Source organism: Recurvomyces mirabilis (assembly GCF_035927965.1).
Source record: "Recurvomyces mirabilis strain CCFEE 5264 chromosome Unknown scaffold_10, whole genome shotgun sequence".
NCBI lineage: Eukaryota > Fungi > Ascomycota > Dothideomycetes > Mycosphaerellales > Teratosphaeriaceae > Recurvomyces > Recurvomyces mirabilis.
The window spans coordinates 138,316-164,351 of record NW_027041944.1 but is presented as its reverse complement, the minus strand read 5'-3'; the positions used below and the strand labels follow the sequence as shown (position 1 = coordinate 164,351).

The following is a 26,036-nucleotide window of genomic DNA, read 5'->3' as shown; positions in this document are numbered from 1 at the left end:
CTTGGGCAGAATATATAAAGCTACGAGTACTGCCCTAGTGGAGACAGACTGGGACTCTTTCGAGGACTATAGTTGGAAATATGGGAAAGCTAGAAGAGACGCTTGACCAGGGCGTCAAGGATGGCAAGGTGCCACATGTGATCGTTGCTGCTACGAATGCTTCTGGTATGCTACATGTGACCTGACTGCATTGTTCTATCCAAGCCTTAACGAGATCGTAGGCAGCTTCACATACAACTACAGGACTGGGACAGCTCAGTCTGCAGGTGGAAATGCAATCGAAGACGATGCTGTCTTGCAATTGGCCTCTCAAAGCAAGCTTCTCACAACCATTGCCGCGTTGAGAGTGGTGGAGAAAGGTCTTATCGGTCTTGATGATGATGTGGGCAAGCACTTGCCTGTCCTGGCCAAGCAGCCCATCTTCAAGGGTTTCGACGAAAATGAGAAGCCGATTCTTGAGGAGCGGAAGAACCCCATCACCCTAAGGTAGATCAAGTAGAACGACGATTATGATAGCGAGCAGAAGCTAACAACAAGTAGGAAGCTGCTAACCCACAGTGCTGGCACAGTCTACGACGCAATGAACTCTGACCTGGTAAAGCTCCGTCAGAACGAAGGCCATGTGGCTAACACGGGTGTGACGATCGAGGCTCGCTTCGGCCATGCTGGCATCTACGAACCCGGAACGAGCTGGATGTACAGTACCGGGATCGACTGGGCCGGCCGACTGGTTGAGAACCTCACCAAGCAAACCCTGGAAGAATTCATGCAGGAGAACTTGTGGAAGCCGATGGGGTTGAAAAATATCACATTTTGGCCGGACAAACACCCAGGTATGGCTGACAGGATCCCACAGCTCACCGTCCGCGGACCTGATGGCAAGCTTGCGCCGCACAACGCTCCGACCCTCAACACGGGCTCCGTGGACTGTTTTGGCGGCCATGGCATATACGCGACTATGTCCGACTACCTCGCCGTCCAACGCAGCATCCTTGCCAACGATGGCAAACTTCTCAAACCAGAGACGGTGGAGATGATGTTCCAGCCTCAACTCAATGACGAGGAACAGAAAGCGTTGATGGCCTTCATGGCGAGTCCCTACGGCGCCTCGGTCATTGGAGAGTGGAAGCCCAAGCTTGAATTGAATTGGGGTCTGGGAGGTATACTTTTGATGCAGGATGATGATGGAAGGAGGAAGAAGGGCACGTTGAGCTGGGGCGGCATGGTCAATCCGTTCTGGTTGATCGATCGTGAGGCGGACTTGGCTTTGACTTTCGGGACGCAGGTGTTGCCGCCGGGTGATCCTATGGTCAGTGAAATGATCAGTGCGATCGAGTATGACCTCTACAAGCAAAAGGGGGTAAAGTTCTGAGCAGTCTACATCTTTGCAAATTGCTTATAGATATAGTCCAACATGACGGCATGTATAGAAGTGCAAAAGACCCATGGAAGCCCCTATCAGTAGCTTGTTCCAGCCAGTTCCAGCCCGGACTTGCAGGCCTCTATCCTCAGTCTGTCCCATAAGTCTGTGATCGTCTTCCAGGATACCTGTAGCCGGAAGTCTCAGCACATTGTCTCATTCTTGTTCTAGATGCACGCAAAGGAGTCGTTGAATCAAGCACGGCCAGGAGCGTACCCAGGGTGATATCCATTCGTGCCTTCCCTCCTCCCACCATTGTCCACCCGGCTGTCGATCGTCTCAAGACCTCGTTGTTCTTCTTCGTCGCCGCGAGGACTGGATGGTGTGCTATTCATCTCTTCTACCTCACCTGTAAGATCGCAGTCAGAACCCAGCAATGTTCCACACGTGGGGTTCTGATGCTTTACTCACGGTCGAATTGACCGCCCGAGCTATCCTGACCTGGATTAGCTTCCTCGTAGTGGAAGAACTTGACAAAGTGGTAATATCCTCCGCTGATCAGAGCACCCAAGAATGGGCCGATCCAGTAGATCCAGTGGTAGTGCTGAAAGTTACGTCCAACCACGCATGGTCCGAACGATCGAGCCGGATTTAGTGATGCACCGGTGTAATATACTCCAGCTATTTCTGCGACGAACAAGGACAACCCGATGCCGATGGGTGCGATGAAGGTGTCTTTCGACTTTTCAGCAGCGAGCATAAGAACTGTGAAGACGAGTTCGGCAGTCAGGAACTACAACAAAAGCTGTCAGTGACTTGATCATCTCACCACATATGCTTCGACAGCATGAACGTACCATCTCCAGGAAGACACCTTGCGCTACGCTCACACCGGGTGAAATCGCCGTCTGTACTGTTTTAATGTCACCAGGAATTATAGCGCTCGCTACAGCCGCTGCACAGATGCCGCTGAGAATCTGTACAGGAAAGAGGATTGCACCCCTCACAGGTGGCAGGTTGCCCGTAATGACGAGACCAAGAGTCACAGCCGGGTTGAACAATCCTCCAGATATCCTGTACATTGTCCATACTGTCACCAACAAGCTCATGCCGTAGGCCAGGGCGATGTAGATCACCGTCTGATTGCTAATGCTTCCGTTTGATCCAATGTTGGGTGCCTGATCCACAGCCATAATGTGACCCAGGAAGGCGAACAAGAGGAACATGAAGGTCCCCACGAACTCGCCCGAAGCAGCAACGAAGTGCGCTGTGAGCGGTGAACCTTCAAGGCTCTTCGGTGTGCCAAAGCCTAGCATGGGCTTGTCCATGGCATGTCGTTTACTGAACTTCTCATCATGCTGCTGGCCGGGCATTTTGCACTGGGTGTCTCCTGCTAGCGATGCTGAGTGCTCGAAACGCGGTCAGAAACAATTTCCGTATATGGATGTAAAAGGTCGACTGCCCAGCAGCTAAGGCAGTAATCCGATGCCTCGAAAGGTAGAAGCGCTAGAACGCTGAGAAGTAAGAATGAGACGAGGATGATAAGGGAGGTGCTTCGGTTGAGGCCTGCGGTCTTCACACAAATATAACTAGAAATTCCCAACAAGGGAAATGCCACCAAGAGAGAATCCATGCTCAATCTCACCATGATCATACACGGACGTGCCGTCGAAATGTGCGGTGACGCACGACTTACTCCATCGGCGTGCCGTGTATATGCTGCAGTCTTGTGAGATGAATGAGCAAAGGCCCAGATTCCTCACATGCGGAAGATTTTCGATCCAGTAATGCTTAAGCACAACCTATAAAACCTACCACGAAATGCAAGGGTTGCTGGGTTGGCGATTGAAATTGCAAGGGTGTCAAGTCGAGCATGATAGAATTTTTACGTCACCAGATGCGTGGCCCTGAGTAGGAAATCCTGCTTTAACATGCACGTCGAGGGAGCGGAGTGGGTTCCTTTTGAATGCTATAGTTCTACAGAAGGTCGTGCACTCCTATTTGGAACTCTGCTTGCTGAAAGTAAGAAGACGATCGGCAGGTCGAGAAGAATCGCAACGTGAATGGCTCGGCGTACAACTGAGACGCTCGTCGAAGCCATTGCTTCATCACTCACAAGCGAAAGGGATGGCGCTGCGGCATAATCTACGTGCCGTGATTGATGGTGAAAGACACGGGAAGTGCTCGTTGTGGCGTGCATGGGTTTCGTGGTGATCGACCGGAGATCGTTGTGGATCGATGACAGCGGATGATCAGCCCCGACGATTCGGACTTCTGAAAAATGCCTGAGGCTCGCGACATCACGACTTCTCCCAAAAGAAAAGTTGGATTTGTCCGTCTAACTGAGTGGCAAGAGTGGGCAGCTTTCATTGAGCTGAGTATCTGTCTTGAGAGCTGTATAGAACACACATTCAAATTGCTAGAGCCGGATCGCAGAAAACGACTACTGACTCCCAAAATTGATGGCAGGAGGCAAACTCCCACTGTCCTGGATCAGCTGATCCCAAAACACCCAATCAACATTATCCGCACTGAACCCGTCCAAGAAATTCGTCTCTATGGCCGTACTTAACATGATACCGTCCATCGGCGCTGCGATCGCCGGGTCCACAGGTACAAACGTATCTCCATTATCGACAGGCGGTGACCAAGGATTCGGCTTGGGTTGCGTAGTCGACTCACTGCTGATGGAACCAGCACTCCGCTTCTCGCACATCATGCGTAGCTGTTTGATGAATGATGGATCTAACCGATCAGCAGGTTTGAAGCGGTCGGGCTGGCCATCCCACGCTTTGAGCGCCAGCTTTCGTATCGCGAAATGCAGCGCACGGCCAGGCCTCATGAACTGCGGATGGCATTCGAACATCCACTCGATACGCGTCCAAGCCTCGCTGGGATCCATGATAGCAGGCGAGCCACGCCGGACTTCGTTGAGCACCCAGATGACACTGTCCCACTGGAACACCGCTTGCATATGCCACGAGAACTTCCTTAGGACCGGGTTCGTGTGAGCGGATTTGTCGTAGTCGAACATCTTTAGACACATCTTCCACGTCGTCTTCTTTTCCTCCTCCGTCACGTCGGGATTCATCCGCATGCGCGGCAGTCGTAAACGCAGCCGTGCGTTTTGCGGAGCGCCCCGACCGAGAAGAAGAGCGAGCAGGTGCAAAGGGTAAACCGGATCAGCGTACCGCAAGTATTTCGACTCCATAGTTTCCTCCAAGTCCGCAATCGCCTGCTCCATCTCGTCCGCCGCAGCGGTGTTTCCGGCTTGCCATAGCTTGCCCGCACCGTCAAAGAATGGCTTCATCTTCTTGTGAAAGCGACCGAATTCAGTCCTCATCATGCAGAACATCATATCAGTTGCACCAGTCCTTTCCACGGGAGTCTCGGCCATGTCAGGCCAAATGTCCTCGTCGTCGATATTCAGCGGCTGCTTGGTGTCCCATGTCTCGTACGGCGCGGCCATACCAGTCCCACTCATCACCGACGCGATGCCGTCCAGAGGCAAGAGTTGCCAAAACAGCCTTCGGCGCATTTGCACCTCAAACGGCTGCACGCCAAGATCCTCCGGATCGCGATGCAGTCCGATACGCTGTCCTAGTCGAACTCCGATGCCAGTCAGGATCCAGAAGGTATGTGGATCGTAGCTTGTGCGTACAGATAATAGGAACAAGACGTATGCCTGCACGACCATGAGATCTGTTGTTCGAACAAACGATGCATTGACTAGGCCCTGGACGGCTGCAGCATGATACTTCTTCTGAAGGACTGACTGCGACTGATGCATGAGTTCTTCACATTCCTCCTCGTCCATGACCGCGCATGCAAAGTGGTAGATCACGAAGATGAGACACTCCACCGCCTTTGAAGCACTACTCGGATTTGCTGCCGCTCTTTGGACAAGTGCTGTAGCAGTAGGTACGTGCAGGAGTTTCGTCAAGGGCTCCACATGACTCTGGAACACTTTCCACATCTTCATTGCTGCATCGTACGTCGGATGGAAATTCAACAGACTTGCTCCTGGGGAGCCACCGGATAGTATACCAGCCGCCATGGACTCTGAAGTGCCGTTCGTGAAAGACGTGGCGCGCGTAAGGTCGTCGTCGCCAGACTCGTCTTCTTCTGAAGAAGGATGCAATTCCTCCTCGTTGAGGTTTGTCCAGAGTGTGGAGTCGATGTAGCGTGATTTGCCACGAACATTTACTAGTTTGCCGGTCTTCATACCCAGGAGTTCGCCAGCAGTTGGTCCAGTTTTCTTCTCGCCGATGACTGTCGTCTTAGCATCCACGCCGTTGGTCGGTGTCTCATCAGTGGGTGATGCCTTCTCCGACTGATCGAGCAGACCATGCTGTTTGAGAAGGCTTTCATACTGCTCCAACCTCTCATACACATCTTCGATAGGCTTGCGCTTCCGCTTCCGAGGCGCAGGCGCTTCATAGTAACAATTCAGGCGACCTTTCTTGCATGTCGCGCAGGGAGGGCCAGTCTTGTCGCACTTCACTTTCCGCCTTGCGCATGTCGTACTGTCCGAGGTGTGAGTTTTAGTCAATCAACATCTCACATTCTACTGCAGTTACCCACCATGTAGAAGCTTGAGGTGGACCCGAGTTGTCCTGCTGCCTTGGCATGCCATCGAACGCCGGCGCGATGGTGACAGGCCGCGATTGTGGAGCTGCTTCTTCCATGATGATCTTGGCTCACAAATGCTTGATCAATCAGGAATGCTTTGTTGTTATGCGGCACTCGCTCATATGTGCTCAGGTCATGAGTCGTGGAAACGTGAAGATGTATGTGGCGGCAAGATGGTAGTAGGTATTCACTACTTGTTACGAATGCGAGGTGGATTGGGGGCTGAAAAGGACAGCCAATACCGAACGCCGTAGTTCTACATTACGTTCTAAGTCAGATTTGTCGTGAATGCAATTGTGGCATTACATATCTACAGCTCGCTATGACTACTAATCCATGGCTGCTTACTCTAGCCTGCTCAAGCTATCCATGCACCTTTCTCTTCCACCCATGCTCAACGCTATGCAAACCAGCCAATTTGGTCTAGCCCAAGCACTCCCTTAAGCAACATCTAATCCTCAGTCAAATCACCATACTCCCACATGCCTCTCCTCTCGTTCTTCGCCTCGCTCTCTCTAGCCTTTAAATCACCCAACACATCACCTGCCGCACGCTCAAAGGGCCTCAGCTTTTTCGGCACCATAGCCAAGCCCTCACTTACGATCTCAGCATTGACGCTTTTGAGACGTGCTGAGGAGCCTGAGGCCTCGGCGCCAGCTGGCTCTATCAACGTGACGTACAGTAAGTTGTCGCGGGTATCATTATAGTCCACCATTGCCACAAGCGCTCGATCGTACGTGACTTCGTCGAGGAACTTGCAGCTGTCTGAAAGGTACTCTGGGCTGGTCGGAAACTGGACAAAGGAGAGTGCTGCATCGACGGCTTGGGGCTTCAGCTTCTGCACACCGAAACGATCGTTGTCTATTGCACGCAGTGAGCTCCAGGGTTGGGTCTCGGAATTGCCGTAGTCGATGTAGACTACTTCACTAGTCCTGTTCTCGCGGTCGTTACGGCGCACACGGGCGCGGTACCAGACATTGTCAGCAGAGAATTTGGCAGAGACTACATCACCAGCTTTAGGTGGCTGTGCGAGAGGTTTGCTGTTCTGTGGCGAGATGTGGAAATTGGCGAAGTCCTTCATGAGCGAATCGAGGTTTTGCTTGCCCGAGCCAAGCATTTGCAGCTTGATTCGTGCATTCGTTGGGTCGACGTATGTGACTGTGACATCGCGGTAGTCCATCTTGGCTTTGGACATGCCGGCATCGCCATTGGCACCGTTCGTGCCATTCGTCGCAGGCGCAGCATCGTAGTCCTCACCGTTCTCCTCCGCATCTTTGGAAGGGTCCCAATCATGCCACAGACCCTTGCGACCTTCCTTTGCGCGCTGCTCAGCCGCGAAGAGCTCATTGGCATTACCAGACCTCTCTGCACTGTATGCATGCACTTGGGCGAAGCCCTCCTCGACAAGCAGCTTGGCAAAGTTCTCACGGTTGACATAGAGTTGGCCAATGAAACCGCCCTGCTTGTCGGTATCCTCAACGTCAATCTCAACATCGCGCTGCATGCAACGCTTGTTGGCGAATTCGTGCGCTTCCTGTCCAAATGGCTCGCCTTGATCTTGTGGGCCGCGAGCACTTTTCGGCGCACGGATGCCACCCAGCACAAAGGTGAGCTTAGCATTCTCGCGAGGTACCAAGACAGTGAAGCGGCTTCCAGACTTGACGAAGTCGACCACGGCCGGCACCTTGCGTTGTTTCGAGAGGAGTGTGAGCTGTCGCTTGGCCTTCTCCAGGGACTCGCTATGATCGACAAAGGTCTGTTGCTTAGGTGGCTTCGGATTCCACATACCTTTGCCCTCCTCTTGAGCCTTCACCTCGGCCGCCAGAAGATCGTCGTACAGCGGACTTCGGTCGGTGTCGTCCATGCGGTGGCGAATAACTGATGCGTAACCATTCTCAACAAGCATGAGAGCGACATTCGTGTTGCCGGACGTCACGGTGGCCATTTCTCGCTCATCGTAGCCTTCGGTAGCTGGTCTCTTGCCATCTGTCTTGATCTTGACATGCTTGCCAATGAGTCGCTTGCGTAGGAATTCTCGAGCCTCTGCCCCGAACGGAGACTGCTTCGGATCAGATGGCTTAGGCTGTCTTACACTGCTGAGGTTTATACGCTTTTCCGCGCCTGCCTTGTTTCGGATGAAGAGAGTGTCTGCGGAAAAGATTCGTGTAACGGTGGCTTCTGCTTCACTCCCAGCTGATCGCTGTAGTGGTGCAGCACCCCTGAACAGACCTCTCTGCTGCTCCTTCGCTTCTCGCTCCGCCTGACGTAGCTTGCCCATCTCAGCACCGAGCCATGTCGAGTGGTGATCAGTGCAACGTGCCAGACCCTCCTTGAGCAAGAATTCGCCAATATTGCCCACAGGATGCTGCACGGAACCTACCAAGAGATTGTTTGGTGACACGCCGAGTAATCGCACTTGCACGCCTCGCTGCAGGAGTCGCTCCTCAACAAAGGCTTGTGCCTCGTTGCCATACGGTTCGGCTGCCTGCGTACTGCCATCTGAAGGATTCGTCCGTGCTGTCGTAGGTGACCGTAGACCAGCAACCAGTACAGTCGTAGTTACATGATACGTAGGGTTAACCATGAGCCGACATATGAGGCGATCCCCACTCAAAACTCGCTCGACCACAGTCTCGATAGGCTCACCTTTGTGCTCTTCGGCGAATGCCTTCGCATCTGACAGCTCACGTACGTTCTGAATGTTGCTTGGCTTGGATGCCCACACACCCTTCTCATCGGCCTTGGCATGTGCCTCCAATGCAGTGAGTCGTTCGAGCAGTTCAGAGGCCTGTGGTGACTCTGCCTTCCGATCCGCATCGTCTCGCAATTTGGCCCATCCCTCTTGCACGATCAAGTCCGGGAGCGTCTGTCCGTTGGCTAGATTCACAATACCATAGTCGCGACTCCCCCCACCTGTCTTTTGCGGTATGTTGTAGAGGACGCGGAAATGTACTATCTTGCCTACGCATTGCTTGCGGATGAAATCGCGTGATTCGAAGGCACCAGGCTCGTCCTGCTGAAGTCGAGGAGCGTTGATGAAGGCTAGACTCAATGTTCGTTCTTGCTTCCCTTTATTTTGTAGGATCACGGTATCGCCAGAGAGCACGCTCTTGACTCTTCCTTCTTGTGGTGCGGACATGGCGGTGTGGTTGTTGGTGGGAGTATCGTAAATATCGCTTTCGTAAAGTGTGGTATCGTGAGGGAGATTGCTGCTTCACCGCTGCTCTTCGTGCTATCCAAATATCAAAAACTTTTGCTGTCGTGTGATATTGCCAATCGTGCTCGCGTGCCTGTTCAAAATTGTATATTCGACAGGTGTTTCAGAAAGTCGCCTGGTGGGGTGGTTTCGATGTGGGGAAGGTGCACAAGTCATGTATACACCATTTGAACAAGTGGAAAAGCGCGAGCGTGCACAAGTCGATGAACCATGGGACGTGATACACTTGCTGATTATTGGAACAAAGGGTCTTAGGTTTGCAAGCTAAAGCATTTAACGGGAGTTCTGCCTCCATTGTCATGTCCCGGGATCCGCTCTCATGATGGCCAACTCGACGACAACCCCTGGCATGCCCGAGTCACTACAATCGATACTCGCCTTCTGAATCTCCTTGAACCCATGGCTCTCATACAAGTGCTTCGCGCCAACCGCTGCCTCCAAGAAAGCAGGTACACCCGCCTTTCGAGCTTGCTCAAGCCCCCATCCCAGAATCATGCCACCAGCGCCTTTACGACGGTATGGCTCCCGGGTTGCTAGCGTCGTGAGGACTGTTAAGTCGTAAGTCAGTTGGAGTACAGAGAGTGTCAGTGCAGAGGTAGAGACGGACCCCATTGTGATCCCGTGCCAAAGCGTTCTGGTTCACGTCTTTTATCGAAAAGCTCCCCGAGGAGGTTCGTGTACAACGCTGTATTGAACTCCTTGACCTCAAGACCCGTCATATCACCCTCCCAGAGCTTCGTAGTCGTCTCAGCATCGCCATGAGCTCCGTAGCCATGCGGGTATTCATGCCATCGGCCTAGAGCCACGATATCTTTCCCCGCTGGAGCATCAGTGTCGATGACTTTCATCAGCCGCACAGTTGGATCCACACGTGGCTGCAAAAAGGCGAGTTGTTGCTTGTAAGACCATTGAGCGCGGCGCTTGGCTGCTTCCAGATCCTGAGGCTCGATGTGCCAGCATATAGCGAGGGCTGGAGCTACGAGATCGCCTGTCTCTGGGCCGTAGACGGTGGAGACCTGGTCTAGATCTTTCGCGGTTGCTGGGAGGACTTTTAAGTGCATTTTAGTAGTCTTGCCGCGCAATGGAAAAGGAAAGAATATTGGACCAGGCAGGATGAAGCAGTGCTTAATGACAGAGATGTTTTAGGTAAAGAGTGAAAATGCAGGGCGTGCTATTGCTGATGTTGCAAAAGCCAATTACGAGCTTACCATCCCGAAAATCAGCTCAACTTTGATACCATCGCCAAAGGGGACGCCGCTGGGATGGAATCATCCTTCGGGGCTGGAGCTGAGCTGAACGGGATATGTTTGGTTTGCTAGATCGGAAAAGCTGTGGGTTCCGAGCCTGTTGAGTGGCGTTGTTAAGAAGGTATCGCTGTCTTATCTCGCACTCGACAGCACGGGTCGTCCAATCTCACTCCCGTGCCGAAAAAATGATGTGGTGGTGGTGCAATGAATGTTAATGGAACAAATAGGAAAAGCATCGTACCCGTGGACAGTGGCGTAGCTTGGCTTGTGCTCTGCACAGTGGGGCAAGTTCATCCACGTGCCTTCTCGCAACAGCTACGATATCATCAGGAAGGAAACTTTTGACTTCTCGACGATGTTATTTAATGACTAGCTGCCCAAAAACCCAGCCAAACAACAACGCCACCATGCCTGTCGATTACAGCAAGTGGGATGCCCTTGAGCTTTCGGACGACAGCGACATCGAAGTCCATCCAAATGTCGACAAGCGCTCTTTCATTCGTGCCAAGCAGAACCAGATACATCAGCAGCGACTAGACCGCAAACACCGCATCACTACGCTCAAGTACGAGAGGGTCATTAACGATGGATTACTGTCGCGGATAGATGCTCTGTTGAAGTGCCTTGGGGCACATAAGAAAGAAGTTGAAGGCAAGAAAGAGACTGATGATATCGATGAAGTCGTGTTTGATGCTTTGGTGGAAGTGCAAGGCGATGGCAGTCTGGGAGAAGATCAGCCTCCTGCTCCGCCTCAAGGTATTCATGCCAATGAGCAGCAGCCGAGTTACAGTAAGATGATGGGAACACTGGTCGATCAGGTGAAGTCTGAGGTCGATAAAGCCAATGCTGACGGGCCTGCTCGGTATGAGGCATATCTGAAGGAGGTCGCTGGTCACGAGGTAAAAGTTAAAGGCTTGCAGAAAGACCTACTAACAGAGCTGAATAAGCTTGAGAAGGAAGAGGGCAGCAAGATCACGAGTGACAGTATACATATGGGCTTCGACACTTCACACGTTGCGAAAGCACCCGTCGTACCCGTCAAGACCGAACCAGAGCTGATGAACCCAAAAGCCATCAAGCAAGGTGGTGCAGAAACCGCTGGTTCAGAAGCAGACATAGAAGACGGCGCGATAGCAACAGTGCCGGGCGAAGAAGCAGCAGATGATGACATGAAAGCCTCACCTCTCGCCAAACGTTTCGGCCGGATACCCTACGGCGACTACCCAGCCAGTCTACGCTTCATAAGTGAGCATCCTGAAGTTCTCGCGGAAAAGGAAACAGATGGCCTACTGGTCGAAGCCTTCAATGGCCAAAGCAACGCCACTAATCAGAAGGAAGAAGACTACGCTCGCCAATGCGTGCATCAAGCCCTTCTACTGCAATACTGTCGCCAACTAGGCAAGGACGGTGTAGGTCTCTTCTTCAAACGCATTCAGACACAAAACCATCAAGCAAGGAAACTGTTCCTGGACGATGTGAACACGACTTATGCTCGAATCCGTAGCCGTACTGCCGAATTGGCCCGCGAACGCGAAGCCGACGGCGGCGAGCGCGAGACGATTCAACTCCATGCCGTTGATCCCAATACTACCATCAACATTGTCACGCCTCCATCCCTAGCCGACTGCACGAACGACGACGAGCGCACGGCAAGAGAGATCTTCGATACGTTCCCGCCTGGTCTGCAGCGGGCTCTGCAGAGTGGGAGTCTAGAGAAGGTGAACGAGGTTTTGGCGAAGATGTCGGTGGACGAGGCGGAACAGGTTGTTGAGCAATTGGGCAATGGAGGGATGTTGAGTCTTGAGGAGGGCGTGATTGATGCTACCACCGAAGAGGGGCAAAAGCAGGTGGAGGAAATTGAGAGGACGAGGGCGATGCCAGGGGAGAAGAGGGAGGTAGAGGAGGTTGGTGAGCCTGGTGGGGAGCGAATTGTGGAGTTGCCGGAGGGTGTCGACGAGATGGATTAGAACGCGTACGAAACGAGCAAGTTCCATTACCGACCCTGTTCAGACCCTTCAGTGTCTCATACGCGTGACGAGCAACAGGCTTAGGTGAGACTGTGGTGGGCTCTTGCCATCTAGAGATCCAAGATTACAGAGGTTCGCTCTTGCCTTAAACATTAGCGGCAATTGGGGCTGTGACGAGCTCGGTCACCGCTTCACCACTCGACTTCCTTTACAACTACCCGCACCTCCAGTGTCTTCTTCCATTCACTTCGCAGTCACATACATTTACCTTTCGCCAGACGATTGACTCGGTCACGGGATACCAAGGCCCCTCCAACAAGGTTCTTCAACCTCGTGCCTGCGGGAACGAAGCAGAACTCAAGCTCACGCTTCCAGCACAACAGGCTCGGGACTTGCTCAAAATAAAGCAAATCCCACATCAATCTTTCAACCATGCCAGCACGCCGTAGCCTACGCATCGGAGGCGAGAGGCTCAGCAACAAGAATGACGAGGTCGTGGCTTTCGGTCATCATCTGGGTCTACTAAACTTGAGAGCCGAGCGTGAAGCAAAGGTGGCTGATGTCGAGACACGCCTCACATTTTTCGACATTCTGCCGGAGATTCGCCTGAATATCTACCGACTAGCGCTTGAACCAGAGAAGCCACGAGATCTACTAGTCCGGATGAAAGCTCCGGTCCTGGCACAGGTGAGCAAGCAAGTACGCGCTGAAGCGCTCCCGGTGTTCTTCTCCGAATGCCGCTTTACCATCAGGCTCGACACCAATGGTAAAGACATCGAACCTTTGGACCGTTTAGTCTTGCAAGGCGTGCTCGCGATCGAACATGTGCCTACTATAAGCTTGGCAGACGAGCCTGGAGAGCTTCGCACGCTGGAGTCGCGATACTGCTGGCTGCTTGTCCATACACGAAACGAGATCGCAAGACTTCATCAGACTTGGCTTTCCCGCATTACGAGCAGTGATGGATTCACGCCCTCGTTCCGAAAACTAGACCTGAGTGTGTCTCAGATTGGGAGGCAGAATCGGTATCGTCAGGTGAATGCAACGCCACCTCTATCGATGACGGTTCAGCTGCGGGCTCCGGTGGCTACCCGCTCCTTCCCGTCAATTACAGCCGATCCTCGCCTCGAAGGCGCCCCCGAAGCAGCATGTTCGTGTCTTATAGATCGCCTCACGGAAGCCAGCCACAAGATCGCCGAGTCACGGGAGCGCTTCGTTGGCTTCACAGTGGCGGACCTTCTGAAGCTCAGCATGGCAGTCAAATACTGGCCGGGAAGGTAAACGGTGGCGGAAGAACAATCGTGGCTTGAAGGATTCTGCGGCATCAGGAGTTATACGCTTCTCTTGGTGACAGCGGCTGACATTCCAATGTTACATCTGAACTGCTTTGAAGCCGGGACCTTCTTCGCGTAGTGTAGATCGTCCTTGCCAGATACGATTTTGTCGTTACTTCCTAAAATGTGAATTCAAGGTGGCGCTAGTCATGCGCTCGCCATTTGTTGCTCACTCTTCAACCAGTCTTCACATCTCTCAGCACTATCCTCGACAGTCATCGATCGCAAGCGGACGCCATAACACAACAACAACCCTGGCGGCCACCATGTCAACACAACGACGAAGCCAGCGCGCCACGGGCGTGAAGCCTGAAAAGAGCTTCGAGGACATCACGACTAAGAGCCGTCAAAACACTCGGAAAGACAAGCGTACCGCTCGTGAGGTCAAGCACGCAGGCGTCCAATCACAGGTCACCTTCTTCAATCTCCTACCTAGGCTACGCTTGCGAGTCTACCACTATGCAATAGGTTCAGAGCACAGCCGCGAGCTCAGGAAGATTAATGTTCCAACACTAGCAATGGTCAGCAAACAGGTCCGCGCCGAAGTACTGCGAGTGTTCTTCTCGGAGTGTACATTTGAATGGGTGGTGTGGTCGAGTGGCGAAGATGCAGAGGAACTGGATGGGCTGAATGGCCGTGGCGAATTACCAACGCTAGCAGTACCCACCTTGAGCATGAAACTCTGGGCGAAACCGCGATACGCCTATGTCAGACGAGACTACGGCATTCGTGTGGCCTTGGGCAAGCGTTCTCGTGAGATCTAAGCACACGTTCTCGTGAGATCTCAGCAAACGTTCGAGCATGGCCCACCAACATGGCAACCATGGGCTCCATCGTTCCGGCCTTTCGCAACCTTGATATCGTAGTGCTCGGTGTCCACCCCGGCTTGCGCGCACGACATACCAGTACATTGGCGCGGATCAAGTTGCAAGTGCCTGTCGCAACTCGTTCGCGACCATCCATCACAGTGGCGCGACGCAATGCTGCCGTATCTCAAGCCACCTATTTACACGTTCAGGCCCGCGTTCGCCAGGCCGTTGACGGGATTGTCGCTTCGCGCGAGAGATTTGTTGGCTTCACTTTGGTGGGATGGAAGGAGGTTAGTTCTGCTTTAAAGTACTGGCCGAGCAACAAGTCATGATACAGGTGGTCAATGCGAGCGTACACCCATGCCTTGGGACGGCTGCTGGCTGGCATGAATGATACGATAGCCAGGGGATGTCAACGGGGCGGTCGTTGTTGATAAACAGCACACTCGGGTTTTCCCACGCGAACGAGTGCACATCAAGGGAGGTGCAGAGCCAAAGCGACCGAAGCGTGTATAGTTAGTGATGCGTCTGCCCCAGGGGTGACACAATATAGTATCGCAGTACATTACCCAACGTAGTACGTTGGAGTTTGCTGAATCAGTCAACTCGCTCTTTTCCTAAACTCCCCGAAATGAGGGCGCGGAAGACATGCTGTAACTACCAAGAATGTCCAGTGCAACTTTCTTGACGAGAGATCACCCGGTCACTGGAGTCTAGCAGCTCGTCCAGGTCTTCAACGTGGTGACGTGGTCAGTCAATCCATCAGCGAAGCTATTCGCAAGCGAAAGGAGCGGTTTACCCAAACCCTAACCCTTCGCTGGTTCGAATTGACCAATAGCACCGGCGGATGAAGAGCAAAGCCCGCACAGCCGCGTAGCAAGAATTGCCACGAACAGGAAATCTACTGGCACCTCATCGAGAGCAGCTTCTCACGTGTACAGACGATGAATCGTCAAGCGGACTGGATGTACAGCAAGCCATGCAAGGCAGGTTTGCGCTTGGAGTGATCGCTGTCCCGTGCCTACATGATGCGCGAGATGTGGCACGACAGCGGCAATGGTGTGGGCAAGGCTGAGTACCTCCAGACGACATCCTTTCCATGTCCGTAACGTTATGATGAACAAAGTGCCACGAGAGACTACTGGTGGGAGATATTGTTTCCGCTGGGATGGAGTTGCACGGAAACAAGTCGACATGACAGATGGTAGCAAATCTGAATACCCACCACCGAGCTGATGTCGGAGCAAAATGAGACCTGGAGGGAGTTTTGATGCATTAAGGAAAGACTGTATTGATCATCTGTATCATGACACGTCGGCGTACCGATCGAAGCTTTAGTCAAAAGGTCTTCTGGCATTCCACAGAAACCCAGCACACCAGAAAGTACCATGGCAAAATACGAAATTTGAATGCGGTCAAACTGCACGAACGGGCATAACGCCCGCCATGAGGGCGACAGCTGTGAGATGAATTCCGGATCCGAGAAGAATGGTATTGATGTAGCGATTGTTGTGAGATTGTTTACCATACGGTCTGCTCAGGGTGTGGCAAGACGGGCTTGCTTGGTGGGCCTGGTTTTGGTGGAGAAGGCTTATCATGACCCGGCGGGCCTGGTGGTGGCTGATGGTTGGGAGGGCTTGGTGAGCTAGGAGGACCTTTTGATGGTGGTGGCGGGTTGTTGGGCTTTGGTGGAGACGGAGGAGCTGCTTGACCCTTGTTGCTGTTTCTAGATGGCTGATTCCATCCACCACGCTGCTGGCCCCAGTCCTCACCCCAACTACGCTTGCTGCGCTTGAGATCGGAGCGGGTGCTGCTGACGGCCTGGCAGAAACCTTCGGCGACGCTGACAGCGGCTGCATCGATAATTAGCGTCGGAATCGAAATCGATCAGAGGAAAATAGGCTTGCCTTCTTGGTCTGCGGCGGTGCACTCAGCGACACACTCGTAGACTGTCTTCATGAACGAGGGTGAAGAGCAGATGCAGTGGCTGTTGGTCGAAGGACATCCCGTGATCTGGATGGCTTTGCCAACACAGCTACCCTACACAGACGTCAGCGAATGAACCCGAGCTCACCACAATGACAGGCTCACCGAGCAGTCGTTGAGCTTCTCGGCGTACGCAAACGCAGCCAGAGCAGCAACGAGGAAGGTACGGATGGCCATTGCGGTCAACACTGTGAGCGAGTGAACGAGTGTTGGTAACGAATGACTTGAGTCTACTGTGTGCGACCGAAAGAGAAGTCGAAGTGGGAATGCCTCTGAAGGTCATTCTCTGCAGTACATCCACTCCGCGTAGCAAGAGAGAGGCTTGTGCCAAAGCATATCGTCACAGTCAACAGACCAAGACTCCGACTCACCGGCTGCCAGCATCTGGGCAACCAGAAAGACCGTTGATTGTGATCGGTCGACCAAAGGCCCGCTCTGGGCTTGCGCTCAGCAGTTTTCACGCACAGCAAAGTTGCGACGCACAACGAATATCATCATCCGGACGTTGACCTGTGGCGTCCACTATCGAAAGCCAACAGGAACACAAAAGGGCAAGTGGGTCTCGTGGAACTTTCGCGGAGAATAGCGTTTATTGACTTCAGCTGCGTCAGGCACACCCGGTTCTTCACCAGCTTCTAAGGCGCGAGAGACCCGGCATGCAGCGATGCTAAGACTTTTGCTGTGATAAGGTGGAGCCCACGGCGCTGCTGAATTGTGATCAGCTCATGGTGTCTCAAGGCTATCTCCGCGAGGGATAAGACATTCATTCCCAATACCACGCGTATGTTTGGTGCGCTGGTGTACTGCCAAGAGCCATTTGGCTTGCGCTCGTATCCGAGAGGGACGGCAGACGATGAATTCGCTAAGCTGATAAGGAGATTCAATAGAACCATGCCGTCGTGCATACATGCACACAACCCGCAACGAGGTGTGCAGAGATGCACTACTATCGCAAGGATGTTGAGCGAAAAGAGTGGGTAGGAGAGAGATCCATAAAATCGGTTGGAGAAGTTGGAGAAAGTCCCGTAACGTAGCCCGCGCAAAACTCTATATTTGGCCACCCACGGTGGCTTTTCGTATCGCCGTCTCACCCAAGAACCTTGCTCCACGTGAGGTGGCACAAATAAAGCCTAAGATCTCAGAGAGACTTCCGAGCCATTACCTCATTCGTTAACCGTTCCTGCAGGAGTGGATATGAGGTTCAGAGCGGACGCAATACCGCCTCTACTTGACCGCATCCAGACAGGCTCTGCATACAGATTCGCTGGGACGGCAAGGCTCGACATCTGCGGTTCATGACTGAGACTGCCTAAATGTGAAAGTTCTTATCTATGGACTTTGACGTGCGCATCATGAGTCATGGATCTGCCTTTTTCGGTGCTGCCACATCCTGACCAAATGCCCATTGGGCAAACTTGACGCTCGGCTCATCGATCAGCTTAGTGATGGCTTCCGCAAGGCAGAGCGTAAGTGGCAGTAAGATCAGATGTGGGACAAGGTAGTTCAGCTCCAGGCCGAACGGTCCCCACCCACTGAACGGGAAGAGATTGATCCAAGTGGGCACTACCCCAACGTGCCCCTCACGCACTCGGCCGACGGCCGCGTAGAGGCGGTCACCCACGGTCCAAAGAACTGGACCATGTACCAAGTAAAAGCCGAAAGAGATTCTGCCAAGGTATCGGCAAAAGGTGGTCTCGAAGAAGGCTTTTAGCCAAGCGATGTGTGGTATGCAGGCCACCATGAGCGATGCTGCCCAGAATCGGAAGAACCAGCGAAAGTCGTAAACAGCCTGTGGCTTGAGGTAGGATAAAAAGTGCCACCCCGGCGAGTCTCGTAAATGGCTCAAATCGTTGGTGATGGATGGTACACCTCCAAGGTAGAGAGCGGCAAAGAACATCAGATAGCACAAAGGCAGCTTAAAAGGTCTCAAGCGAGCGAGTACTGCCGGCAACCGATCCTTCTCTGCCAACAGATCGAGGTCTGCGAGAAGCATGCCAACCATGAACAGCGCGCAAAACCAGCCGTCTACAATCCAAAGGAAGTACCAGATCAGGCCTACTTCGCATAATAGTCGTTTGTCGGTCTTGAATCGCGAGAAAGCCAGAGATGCCGTATACACCACAATTGATCCTCGGAACTCCATTGGGATTGACCATGTGTGGTCGTTGTATGCATTCCATGCATCACCAGTGAATATGAAGCTATAATTCTTGAAATCGCAGTACCATTTCCACACCTCGTCCAGATATGTTCTCTCAGGTGGTGCAGCTATTGGATTGCTCGATTTGATGCCAAAAAGATGCCAGCTCGTCATCCATAGAAATGTGGTTGCAATGACTGGAATGAAGAGCCTGATCCAACGTCTGAACAATGCGGAGCTGAGATTATCTGCTAGCTGTGCTGACTCTCGAGCTTGTAGCAGTCGCAGCGGTTTCGCGGTCAGCACATAGCCTGATATGACAAAAAAGATTGCCACTGCCAGATGACCGCCTGAGAAGAGGATCCTAATTCCAGGAAAGCAAACAAAATAGTATTTGTGATCCCAGCCGAAAGCGTTCTCTAGGATGAACTCGCCACCCATGCCAGAGTGGGCCCAAACCTGATGGTGCAGGGAGTACACCAGCAGTGCTGCAAAGCCTCTAAGGCCGTCGAGATACGCGGTGCGACTTAAATTGGCCTTGACGTCCTTCTTTACTGAATACTCAGGCAAGTCTAGCTTCCCGAAAGAGACAGTCCGATTGTGCTTTCGAGATTGGGGTTTCTCCAGGAAGCTCTCGAGTTCGTGTAGTGCTTTCTCAGCATCTGCTGCGTCTAATGGAGACATGGCCATGGTAGTTGTTGGTGAATTTGATGCTGATCGTGCAGCTGCTGACGATAGAAAGGCCAGCAGACCGTATTGGTAGGTGGACTTCACGAAGTACGTTGAACCGGAGTACCAGACTCGGCTCTGATGTGAACCTTGGCGGAAAGATGCAGGTGTAGTTCCAGACGCCTGTTTGGCCGAGTCACAGTTGCATCAGTCGACGTCCATGCTTGCAGCCTTTGATCGAGAGCATCCTTCGTCGGTTCACCTACTGCATATTAAGCGAGCGGATGAGCATTAGCGGTTCAAGGCACAGGCGGGTCAGCTCGTGTCTCGCACTGCCAAGGTGGGATGCCTCAACATCACGCAGACTCGCGGGAGGATCATGGTGGCTTCAAAGACGCAAGCTGGAAGCCAACGGGACACCACATCTAGCCGGGTCATCGGGAAGCCGCGGACATGGGTGCTGTGGAGCGAACTCTACAGTATGTCGTTCTGATTAGGCTTATGATAAGCTTGGCTGCATCAAACTCAATTTGTGGCCGTTCCCGGCTTGGTCCAAGAAGTGCCGGCGAATGAGGAGTCGGCTCCGTCTGCCGACAACACCAGAATCGCACCATGGCTGACGTGCGACAGACATTTTCTGCACAACAAACATCAAATGGCGAGCACCAACATCACACCACGCTTCTATTCTGACCGTCACACCCAACGCGTACTGATCCACATCTGATTCCATTGCATTATTCGGTGGCGAGCTTTCCGTACCTGGAGGTTTGCCGTACAGAGTGTGGCCTTGCAGCTCACCGTCTGGTACTACCTTTAGCAGGCGAACCTTCGTTCTCCCTTAGGAAGCGCCACGCTCTCGTGTCCCGAGCCGGTGACACCCGTTCAGCTGGCCAACAACGGCCGTGCCTTATCATCGCCATTATCTCATGTAGGAACCCGGTTGATGAGCACATGCATCAAACAATGCCCAATTTAGTCTGCACTAGAGCGATTGGCGTACAACGGAACCGAGGCCAAAGGACCACCGCATGGCTACCGTGAGCATGCAGGATGTTATTGCAGGTCCTCTCCTCTTGGCATAGAGTATCGCGAATCGTAGTCGCGGCCTCGAAGTCTCTGAGAGTTACCATGTTCATGCTCGTTCCGACTGCATGACCTGAGGCTGGCGCAATGGGTCGTAGGTTGTTGAAGTCGACGTTGGAGAATCTGCTGTTTACTCGCTTTCGAACCATCGTCATATTATGCTGCGGATGTAGCCTGTTCTTTCTTCTTCACAATACCTTCGGCGGCCTGCGATCACCATCGGTGGACCGATCCGACACCTTTCCTCGCAAGATCTGGCAGTCATGGAAGGTCGATTCGTTACGTTTCGAGGCACGAGATGCAGAGCGAGCAATGACTTGGACTCTCAAGAATCCCGCCTATCGATATGAGGTGTTGACGGACGAGAATGCTGTCACATATGTTGAGCAGCACTACGGGCCCAATGGCTTCAACAGACCAGACATAGTCTCGATCTACAAAGGGTTGAGCGCAAGAATCATTCAGGCGGATCTGTTGCGCTACCTGATTATGTACGTGGAGGGTGGCCTGTGGTCCGACATTGACGTCGAAGCAATCAGGCCAATCGACCATTTCATCCCGAAGCGACACAGCGAACACGATGTTGGTATGGTCGTAGGGGTGGAAACAGACGAGCCAGCATTGAAGGACCACCCTGTGCTTGGGGCAAAAGCTACATCCTTCTGCCAGTGGACTTTTATGTGCAAGCCGCGACTGCCAGTCATGATGAGACTAATCGATAACATCTTGATCTGGCTATCAAGACTTGCGGTTGAGCAGGGAAGATCAATCTCAGAACTGGAGCTCAATTTCGACGAGGTTCTCAACGGTACAGGACCATCCGCCTTCACGACAGCCATACTCGCTGAGATGACAGCTTCGACTGGGCGGAAGTACACATGGGACGATTTCCACGACCTTGAGGAGTCAAAAGTTGTTGGAGGAGTGCTTGTGCTCACTTCTGAAGCATTCGCTGCTGGGACTGGACACTCAGACTCTGGCAATCACCATGGTAAAGGTGCTCTAGTCAAGCATCATTTCCATGCTTCTTCTTGGACCACAAATCATCCTCGCTTCAAGCATCCAATCTATGGTGAGGTCGAGAAGTGTAACTGGTCAGTATCGGAAGCCTATTGGACGTGGGGAAAATTATGCTAACACTGCTATCCAGGGATGTTGAGTGTGTCAAGCTCTGGGATGCAAATACTGCCTTCTTCGCCTCTCTACCAAAAGAAGATCAGAGAAAGATGATCGGTCTCAAAGACCGCGAGGAGACCGCTGCAGCTCTGGATGCTGAGTTCGCCGCTGCAATGCCGATGCTACCGAAAGCTGGTCCACCACCAGCCGTGATGCCTGAAGCACCGGGAAACGACTTTCCAGCACTCGACGGCAGCGCGCAGGAGCCTTTGGCAGCCACGCAAGCTGAGATACAGCCAGTTGATGTGCCAGCAGGCAACGAAGCACCATTACTAGCGGACTCGCCACCGGCGATTGCAGGGCTTGGTTTGGCTGCGGCTCAGCCGGAATCACAACCGGAAGCGCGATCAGAACCTGAGCAAGATACACCGGCTGGCATACCCGAAGGCCTCGAGCCCGGCCTTGCGGCCGGCCTTGACCAAGTTGATTGGCCAGTAGCTGCACCCGCCGAGCCAGTCGGTGAGCTCGTGGACGATGCAGAATAAAATCGTCAGAACCATTGCGCTTTTGCTTGCTGCTTCAGCGTTCTTGCAACTTGTATACGACCATTGATGATCTAGATAGATAGACAGTATATCCTACGTATAAATCTACATCCAACTAAGTCTTCCATTCAGCCAGCAGCTGGTCGAGTGGCGTTTATGCTAATATACTGTACCTCTACAAATTGCGTCAATCTCAACCGCTGGTCGAAGTCCAATGTCGAACGTTTCAACGTGCATATTCACAAATCTTACCTGGATGCGAAGGAATCAAATACTGCTGCATAGCACCCGACCAGCTGTAGCTTACCTAGAATGCTATGATGCAGGTATAGACGATCAAAGTATATGAACAGATTGCTTGTATTTATCCAGATTGTATCTATCTACTTACAGAATGCGATGTCCTGCAGTATGTCGCCCGCTTTTACATCAATGGCGGCGCTCCTACTATCTTCAATGCCGAATGCCAAGAGTAATGTATCATCCAGATAGCCGTGGTACTTCTGATCGTGACCTTTCCAGGACATTGAGGTCACATAGAACATTTCCGTATGACCCTCGGGAATGTCTGTTTCCGGTCGACCTTCGTATTGTAGGGAGTGGGTGTCCTTGCTGAGTGCATTTCGACCGTGGATCCACAGGGGACGCTGTGAGATGCCGTGTACAGCGAACGGTGCCATTTGCTGGAACAACAACACGTATGGCTCGTATATGCCATGAAACGTGTAGTAAGATTTGTGTTGGAAAATGTGCATGACAAAAGTGTTGCTCTCTGTTGGCTTGCACTTCAGATCCGCACGTTTGCACAGTGTGATAGACAGTGAGTTCGTCGCCTGGTGGATGGACTCTTGTTCTGGTCCAACGTATGGCATGTACTGTGCCATGCATGCAGAATCCTCGCTTGCAGTCTTCGGTGCCAGATCGTCTCCTACAGCACCGTTGAAGTCCAGCTCAGCAAAGGCACGCTCTGGGCTGAGGTCAAAGTGAGCGTATGCTTTGCCTTGTAGATCCCAGAAGATGAAGAAGTTCTTCTCGATGCCTTTCCATGGTGCTGGCCTTCGCACTTCGGTCGCTGAGGTGAAGAGCTTGCTCAAAGCAAAGCGCTCCAGACGGAACGAGTCGAGAAGCATGCGAACGTCTTGGATCCAGATACCCAGACATGTGTATTGTGACTGCGTGCCGTAACTGATCATCGGACCGGATGGACCGTAGAACATTCGTGCATCGCGAGGCCCGAAGCGAAAGTTCATGTAAGCTAGATCGCCTTCGCAGACTCCTGTTATTGACGGAGCGATTGGTAGTATCGTTGGTGCGTCGCCACAGACCAGGACACCATTCAAGAACCCAGCCTCGCAAATCAACTCGCCGGAGATGTCGATAATCTCCTTGCTTTGCTCGTGCTGAGCAACCACGATCCACATGTCGTGTTTCGTCGGATGTGGTATGACGTTCGGGTTGTATGCTTCGTCGCCTGCCCAGTAGATAGGAAAATACTTTCGGTCCACGGTGGTCAGCGAGAAGATTTCTCTATAGTCTCCTCGGTCCGGGATGTACAGTGATGGGTCGTCTTCTTCATCGTCGTAGTCGGGAGTATATGGTGATTTGAGGTCCACGTAACTGTCGTCGTCTGAATACTTCTCGCCACTTTTAGCTGCCGCAGTGCCACTGGCTGAAGTCTGCTTCGGTCCTGTGTCGCCACCAGACGTGTGTGTATTGAGCTTGTCCGTTATCTGATGCACTCTCTGCGGTGTGCTAAGTTTATACGAGGCGAACACTGCTGTTGATACAAGGACGATTACCAATACAGCCACATATCGGAACCTTCTTGGAATGCCCATTGTCCTTTGGCGCTGAGGATCCAACGAGGCCATTGTCAACGCTCAGGTCCGGTCTTCACACTCGGTCAGCAGCACAATGGGTTCGAGATGTCCAATGACCACATCAATACCATCGAGGCCAGCTCCTACAGCAATCTCCAAAGCTCACAAAGCAGACTTAGCCCTCGACCGTCGCATAGTTCTAGCCTGCAGATAACGGTCCTGAGGCTTGAGCACATCTTGGAGGGCAAATTCGGAACCGCTGTCTAAGTTTGAGGACGACGCAAGCCACTTCGCGTATGTGCTCGTTTGCTCCTCGGCGGAGGTTCAACGAAGTGTGCTTCACTTCCCCGAGGTTGCACCACTTGCACCAGCTGGCTGGTGCCAAATTCTGCTTCCGCATGAGGAAATCTTGGCTCGAAACTTAATGTTCATGCACGACCGGCAAAGTAGGGTTCAAACTAACGGTAACGGTGCTCTTGGCTTGCATGATAGACAGGGGTCGTTCCAGAATGGAAGAAGCAGCATATCTTGTGCCTGCAGCGAACGGGAACTATCACCGTCTCACCACGCATCACTAAACGGATGAGGCCGTAGTGACCAGTCTCGCCGATCTCGCCAAACTGACGGCTCATGGTTTGGTTGACCACGAGAACGCCACAGGGCAGACGGACCCTTGCTGGGTGAACTTTTGATAGAGCTCAATAGTTGATATCGAGGTTGGTGAAGTGTTCATACAAATCATACTCTAAGCATGGCGCATCCTTCACCCTTCAGCCGACCATGGACCAAGTCATTTATCCCTGTCGGAGCACTCACAGTGCTTGTAATCTTTTTCTTTGCACTACATTATAATAGCAACGTCCAAGGCGAGCAATCAGTAGCACCTTACCCCGGTGGAAAACTGTCGCATGGCGAGCTTGTTGCAGCACCCTCCGCCTCTACGAGCAAGCACTCAACCGTGGAGCATACCACCAAAGTTAAAAGGAAAGTCATCGTAACCTCAGTCACTCGAAAGAATGAGACGACAGCAGATTGGCTCACCGAGTTCTTGCCTGACTGGGAAGCGACAGTCTATGTCGCCGATCGTACTTCTGACGAGGAACCGCTGCCGAACACATCACCTATTAAGAAGCACTTCCTTCCCGTGAACCAGGGTCGAGAAGCAGCGGTCTATTTGACTTATATCATACAGCACTACTACAGTCTGCCTGATTACATGGTCTTCATCCACGGCAAGCGATATCAGGTACACAATGGTATGTCAAAGCCCTACAGCGATGCTACTGTAATGCTCGCGCTGACTGAGATCTTTAGATGAGCCTGTGGGTTGTCCTAGCTGCTCTACAAGTAGGTCATCGGCCACTAGCTAACCTTGGTATAGATGCTCGATACCCTTCCTTTGATCCAGAAGCTCCGCCTTGAACATGTGGACGAAGAAGGCTACGCAGCTCTGCGATGCAACTGGAACCACTGTCCGAAGGTCGAGGTCGTACCAGCACTCAACGAGGATGACGACTTCTGGTCGTTCGATGGTCTGTATGCAAAAGCATGGACCAAATTCTTCCCACACGAAGACCTGCCTACTGGCGTCACTGGTCCATGCTGTGCACAGTTCGCGGTGACGCGCGAGGCTGTTGAGCGATGGCCAATTGCAAAGTATGAACAGATACGGCATTGGATGTGGACAGTCGAGGGTGTCGAAGAAGTCAGCATGAAAACGGGATTGGTGTTAGAATACATGTGGCACATCATCTTCGGGAAGCCGCACTACTACTGTCCAGATACCGAAAAGTGTTGGTGTGAGAAATTTGGCATGTGCGATTTGAATTGCGAGCGGGACGGGTGGTGTTTGGGACAATCGTGGTTGAACCCTGAGAAAAACCCACACATGGGTCTTTCACAAGACATTCCAGTAAGTGCAAGTGAACACCGCAGGCGTCGTGGATGTGCTGACGATTGACTCTTGATAGACCGGCTGGCCAGAAGAAGGACAGTCAGAGCCTGGCAAAGGCGGATACTTCCCATATGATGGCTGGTGGCTAGATCCGGAAGAGATTTTGAACCATTAGTCACTTGATCGCAACATAAACCACGACATGAACGACCTG

At 52.5% G+C, this 26,036-nt stretch overlaps 12 protein-coding genes across 12 annotated transcripts; 6 read left to right on the top strand and 6 right to left on the bottom strand.

The window, feature by feature from the left end:
- Window positions 1–80: 80 nt before the first annotated feature.
- On the top strand, window positions 81–1,372 carry LTS14_004434 (uncharacterized protein; the record flags this gene model as incomplete). Its single annotated transcript, XM_064837136.1, has 3 exons — window positions 81–165; window positions 222–486; window positions 541–1,372. The coding sequence occupies 3 exons, from the start codon at window positions 81–83 to the stop codon at window positions 1,370–1,372; spliced, it is 1,182 nt and encodes a 393-aa protein (XP_064695095.1).
- Window positions 1,373–1,614: 242 nt separating this feature from the next.
- On the bottom strand, window positions 1,615–2,733 carry LTS14_004433 (uncharacterized protein; the record flags this gene model as incomplete). The annotated part of the gene is made up of 3 exons (XM_064837135.1): window positions 1,615–1,769; window positions 1,832–2,153; window positions 2,218–2,733. The coding sequence occupies 3 exons, from the start codon at window positions 2,731–2,733 to the stop codon at window positions 1,615–1,617; spliced, it is 993 nt and encodes a 330-aa protein (XP_064695094.1).
- A 1,070-nt stretch (window positions 2,734–3,803) lies between these two features.
- On the bottom strand, window positions 3,804–6,048 carry LTS14_004432 (uncharacterized protein; the record flags this gene model as incomplete). Its single annotated transcript, XM_064837134.1, has 2 exons — window positions 3,804–5,886; window positions 5,945–6,048. The coding sequence occupies 2 exons, from the start codon at window positions 6,046–6,048 to the stop codon at window positions 3,804–3,806; spliced, it is 2,187 nt and encodes a 728-aa protein (XP_064695093.1).
- A 395-nt stretch (window positions 6,049–6,443) lies between these two features.
- On the bottom strand, window positions 6,444–9,131 carry LTS14_004431 (uncharacterized protein; the record flags this gene model as incomplete). Its single annotated transcript, XM_064837133.1, has 1 exon — window positions 6,444–9,131. One exon carries the CDS (start codon window positions 9,129–9,131, stop codon window positions 6,444–6,446), a length of 2,688 nt encoding a protein of 895 aa, XP_064695092.1.
- A 375-nt stretch (window positions 9,132–9,506) lies between these two features.
- Window positions 9,507–10,270, bottom strand: LTS14_004430 (uncharacterized protein; the record flags this gene model as incomplete). The annotated part of the gene is made up of 2 exons (XM_064837132.1): window positions 9,507–9,757; window positions 9,817–10,270. 2 exons carry the CDS (start codon window positions 10,268–10,270, stop codon window positions 9,507–9,509), a joined length of 705 nt encoding a protein of 234 aa, XP_064695091.1.
- A 593-nt stretch (window positions 10,271–10,863) lies between these two features.
- Window positions 10,864–12,423, top strand: CDC37 (hsp90 co-chaperone Cdc37; the record flags this gene model as incomplete). Its single annotated transcript, XM_064837131.1, has 1 exon — window positions 10,864–12,423. One exon carries the CDS (start codon window positions 10,864–10,866, stop codon window positions 12,421–12,423), a length of 1,560 nt encoding a protein of 519 aa, XP_064695090.1.
- Window positions 12,424–12,855: 432 nt separating this feature from the next.
- On the top strand, window positions 12,856–13,704 carry LTS14_004428 (uncharacterized protein; the record flags this gene model as incomplete). The annotated part of the gene is made up of 1 exon (XM_064837130.1): window positions 12,856–13,704. One exon carries the CDS (start codon window positions 12,856–12,858, stop codon window positions 13,702–13,704), a length of 849 nt encoding a protein of 282 aa, XP_064695089.1.
- A 319-nt stretch (window positions 13,705–14,023) lies between these two features.
- Window positions 14,024–14,521, top strand: LTS14_004427 (uncharacterized protein; the record flags this gene model as incomplete). Its single annotated transcript, XM_064837129.1, has 1 exon — window positions 14,024–14,521. One exon carries the CDS (start codon window positions 14,024–14,026, stop codon window positions 14,519–14,521), a length of 498 nt encoding a protein of 165 aa, XP_064695088.1.
- A 3,388-nt stretch (window positions 14,522–17,909) lies between these two features.
- Window positions 17,910–19,382, bottom strand: LTS14_004426 (uncharacterized protein; the record flags this gene model as incomplete). Its single annotated transcript, XM_064837128.1, has 1 exon — window positions 17,910–19,382. The coding sequence occupies one exon, from the start codon at window positions 19,380–19,382 to the stop codon at window positions 17,910–17,912; it is 1,473 nt and encodes a 490-aa protein (XP_064695087.1).
- A 1,377-nt stretch (window positions 19,383–20,759) lies between these two features.
- LTS14_004425 (uncharacterized protein) lies at window positions 20,760–22,108 on the top strand (the record flags this gene model as incomplete). The annotated part of the gene is made up of 2 exons (XM_064837127.1): window positions 20,760–21,541; window positions 21,598–22,108. The coding sequence occupies 2 exons, from the start codon at window positions 20,760–20,762 to the stop codon at window positions 22,106–22,108; spliced, it is 1,293 nt and encodes a 430-aa protein (XP_064695086.1).
- A 226-nt stretch (window positions 22,109–22,334) lies between these two features.
- Window positions 22,335–23,979, bottom strand: LTS14_004424 (uncharacterized protein; the record flags this gene model as incomplete). The annotated part of the gene is made up of 2 exons (XM_064837126.1): window positions 22,335–22,360; window positions 22,500–23,979. 2 exons carry the CDS (start codon window positions 23,977–23,979, stop codon window positions 22,335–22,337), a joined length of 1,506 nt encoding a protein of 501 aa, XP_064695085.1.
- A 700-nt stretch (window positions 23,980–24,679) lies between these two features.
- Window positions 24,680–25,997, top strand: LTS14_004423 (uncharacterized protein; the record flags this gene model as incomplete). Its single annotated transcript, XM_064837125.1, has 4 exons — window positions 24,680–25,184; window positions 25,243–25,250; window positions 25,310–25,840; window positions 25,899–25,997. 4 exons carry the CDS (start codon window positions 24,680–24,682, stop codon window positions 25,995–25,997), a joined length of 1,143 nt encoding a protein of 380 aa, XP_064695084.1.
- Between the last annotated feature and the right edge of the window lie 39 nt (window positions 25,998–26,036).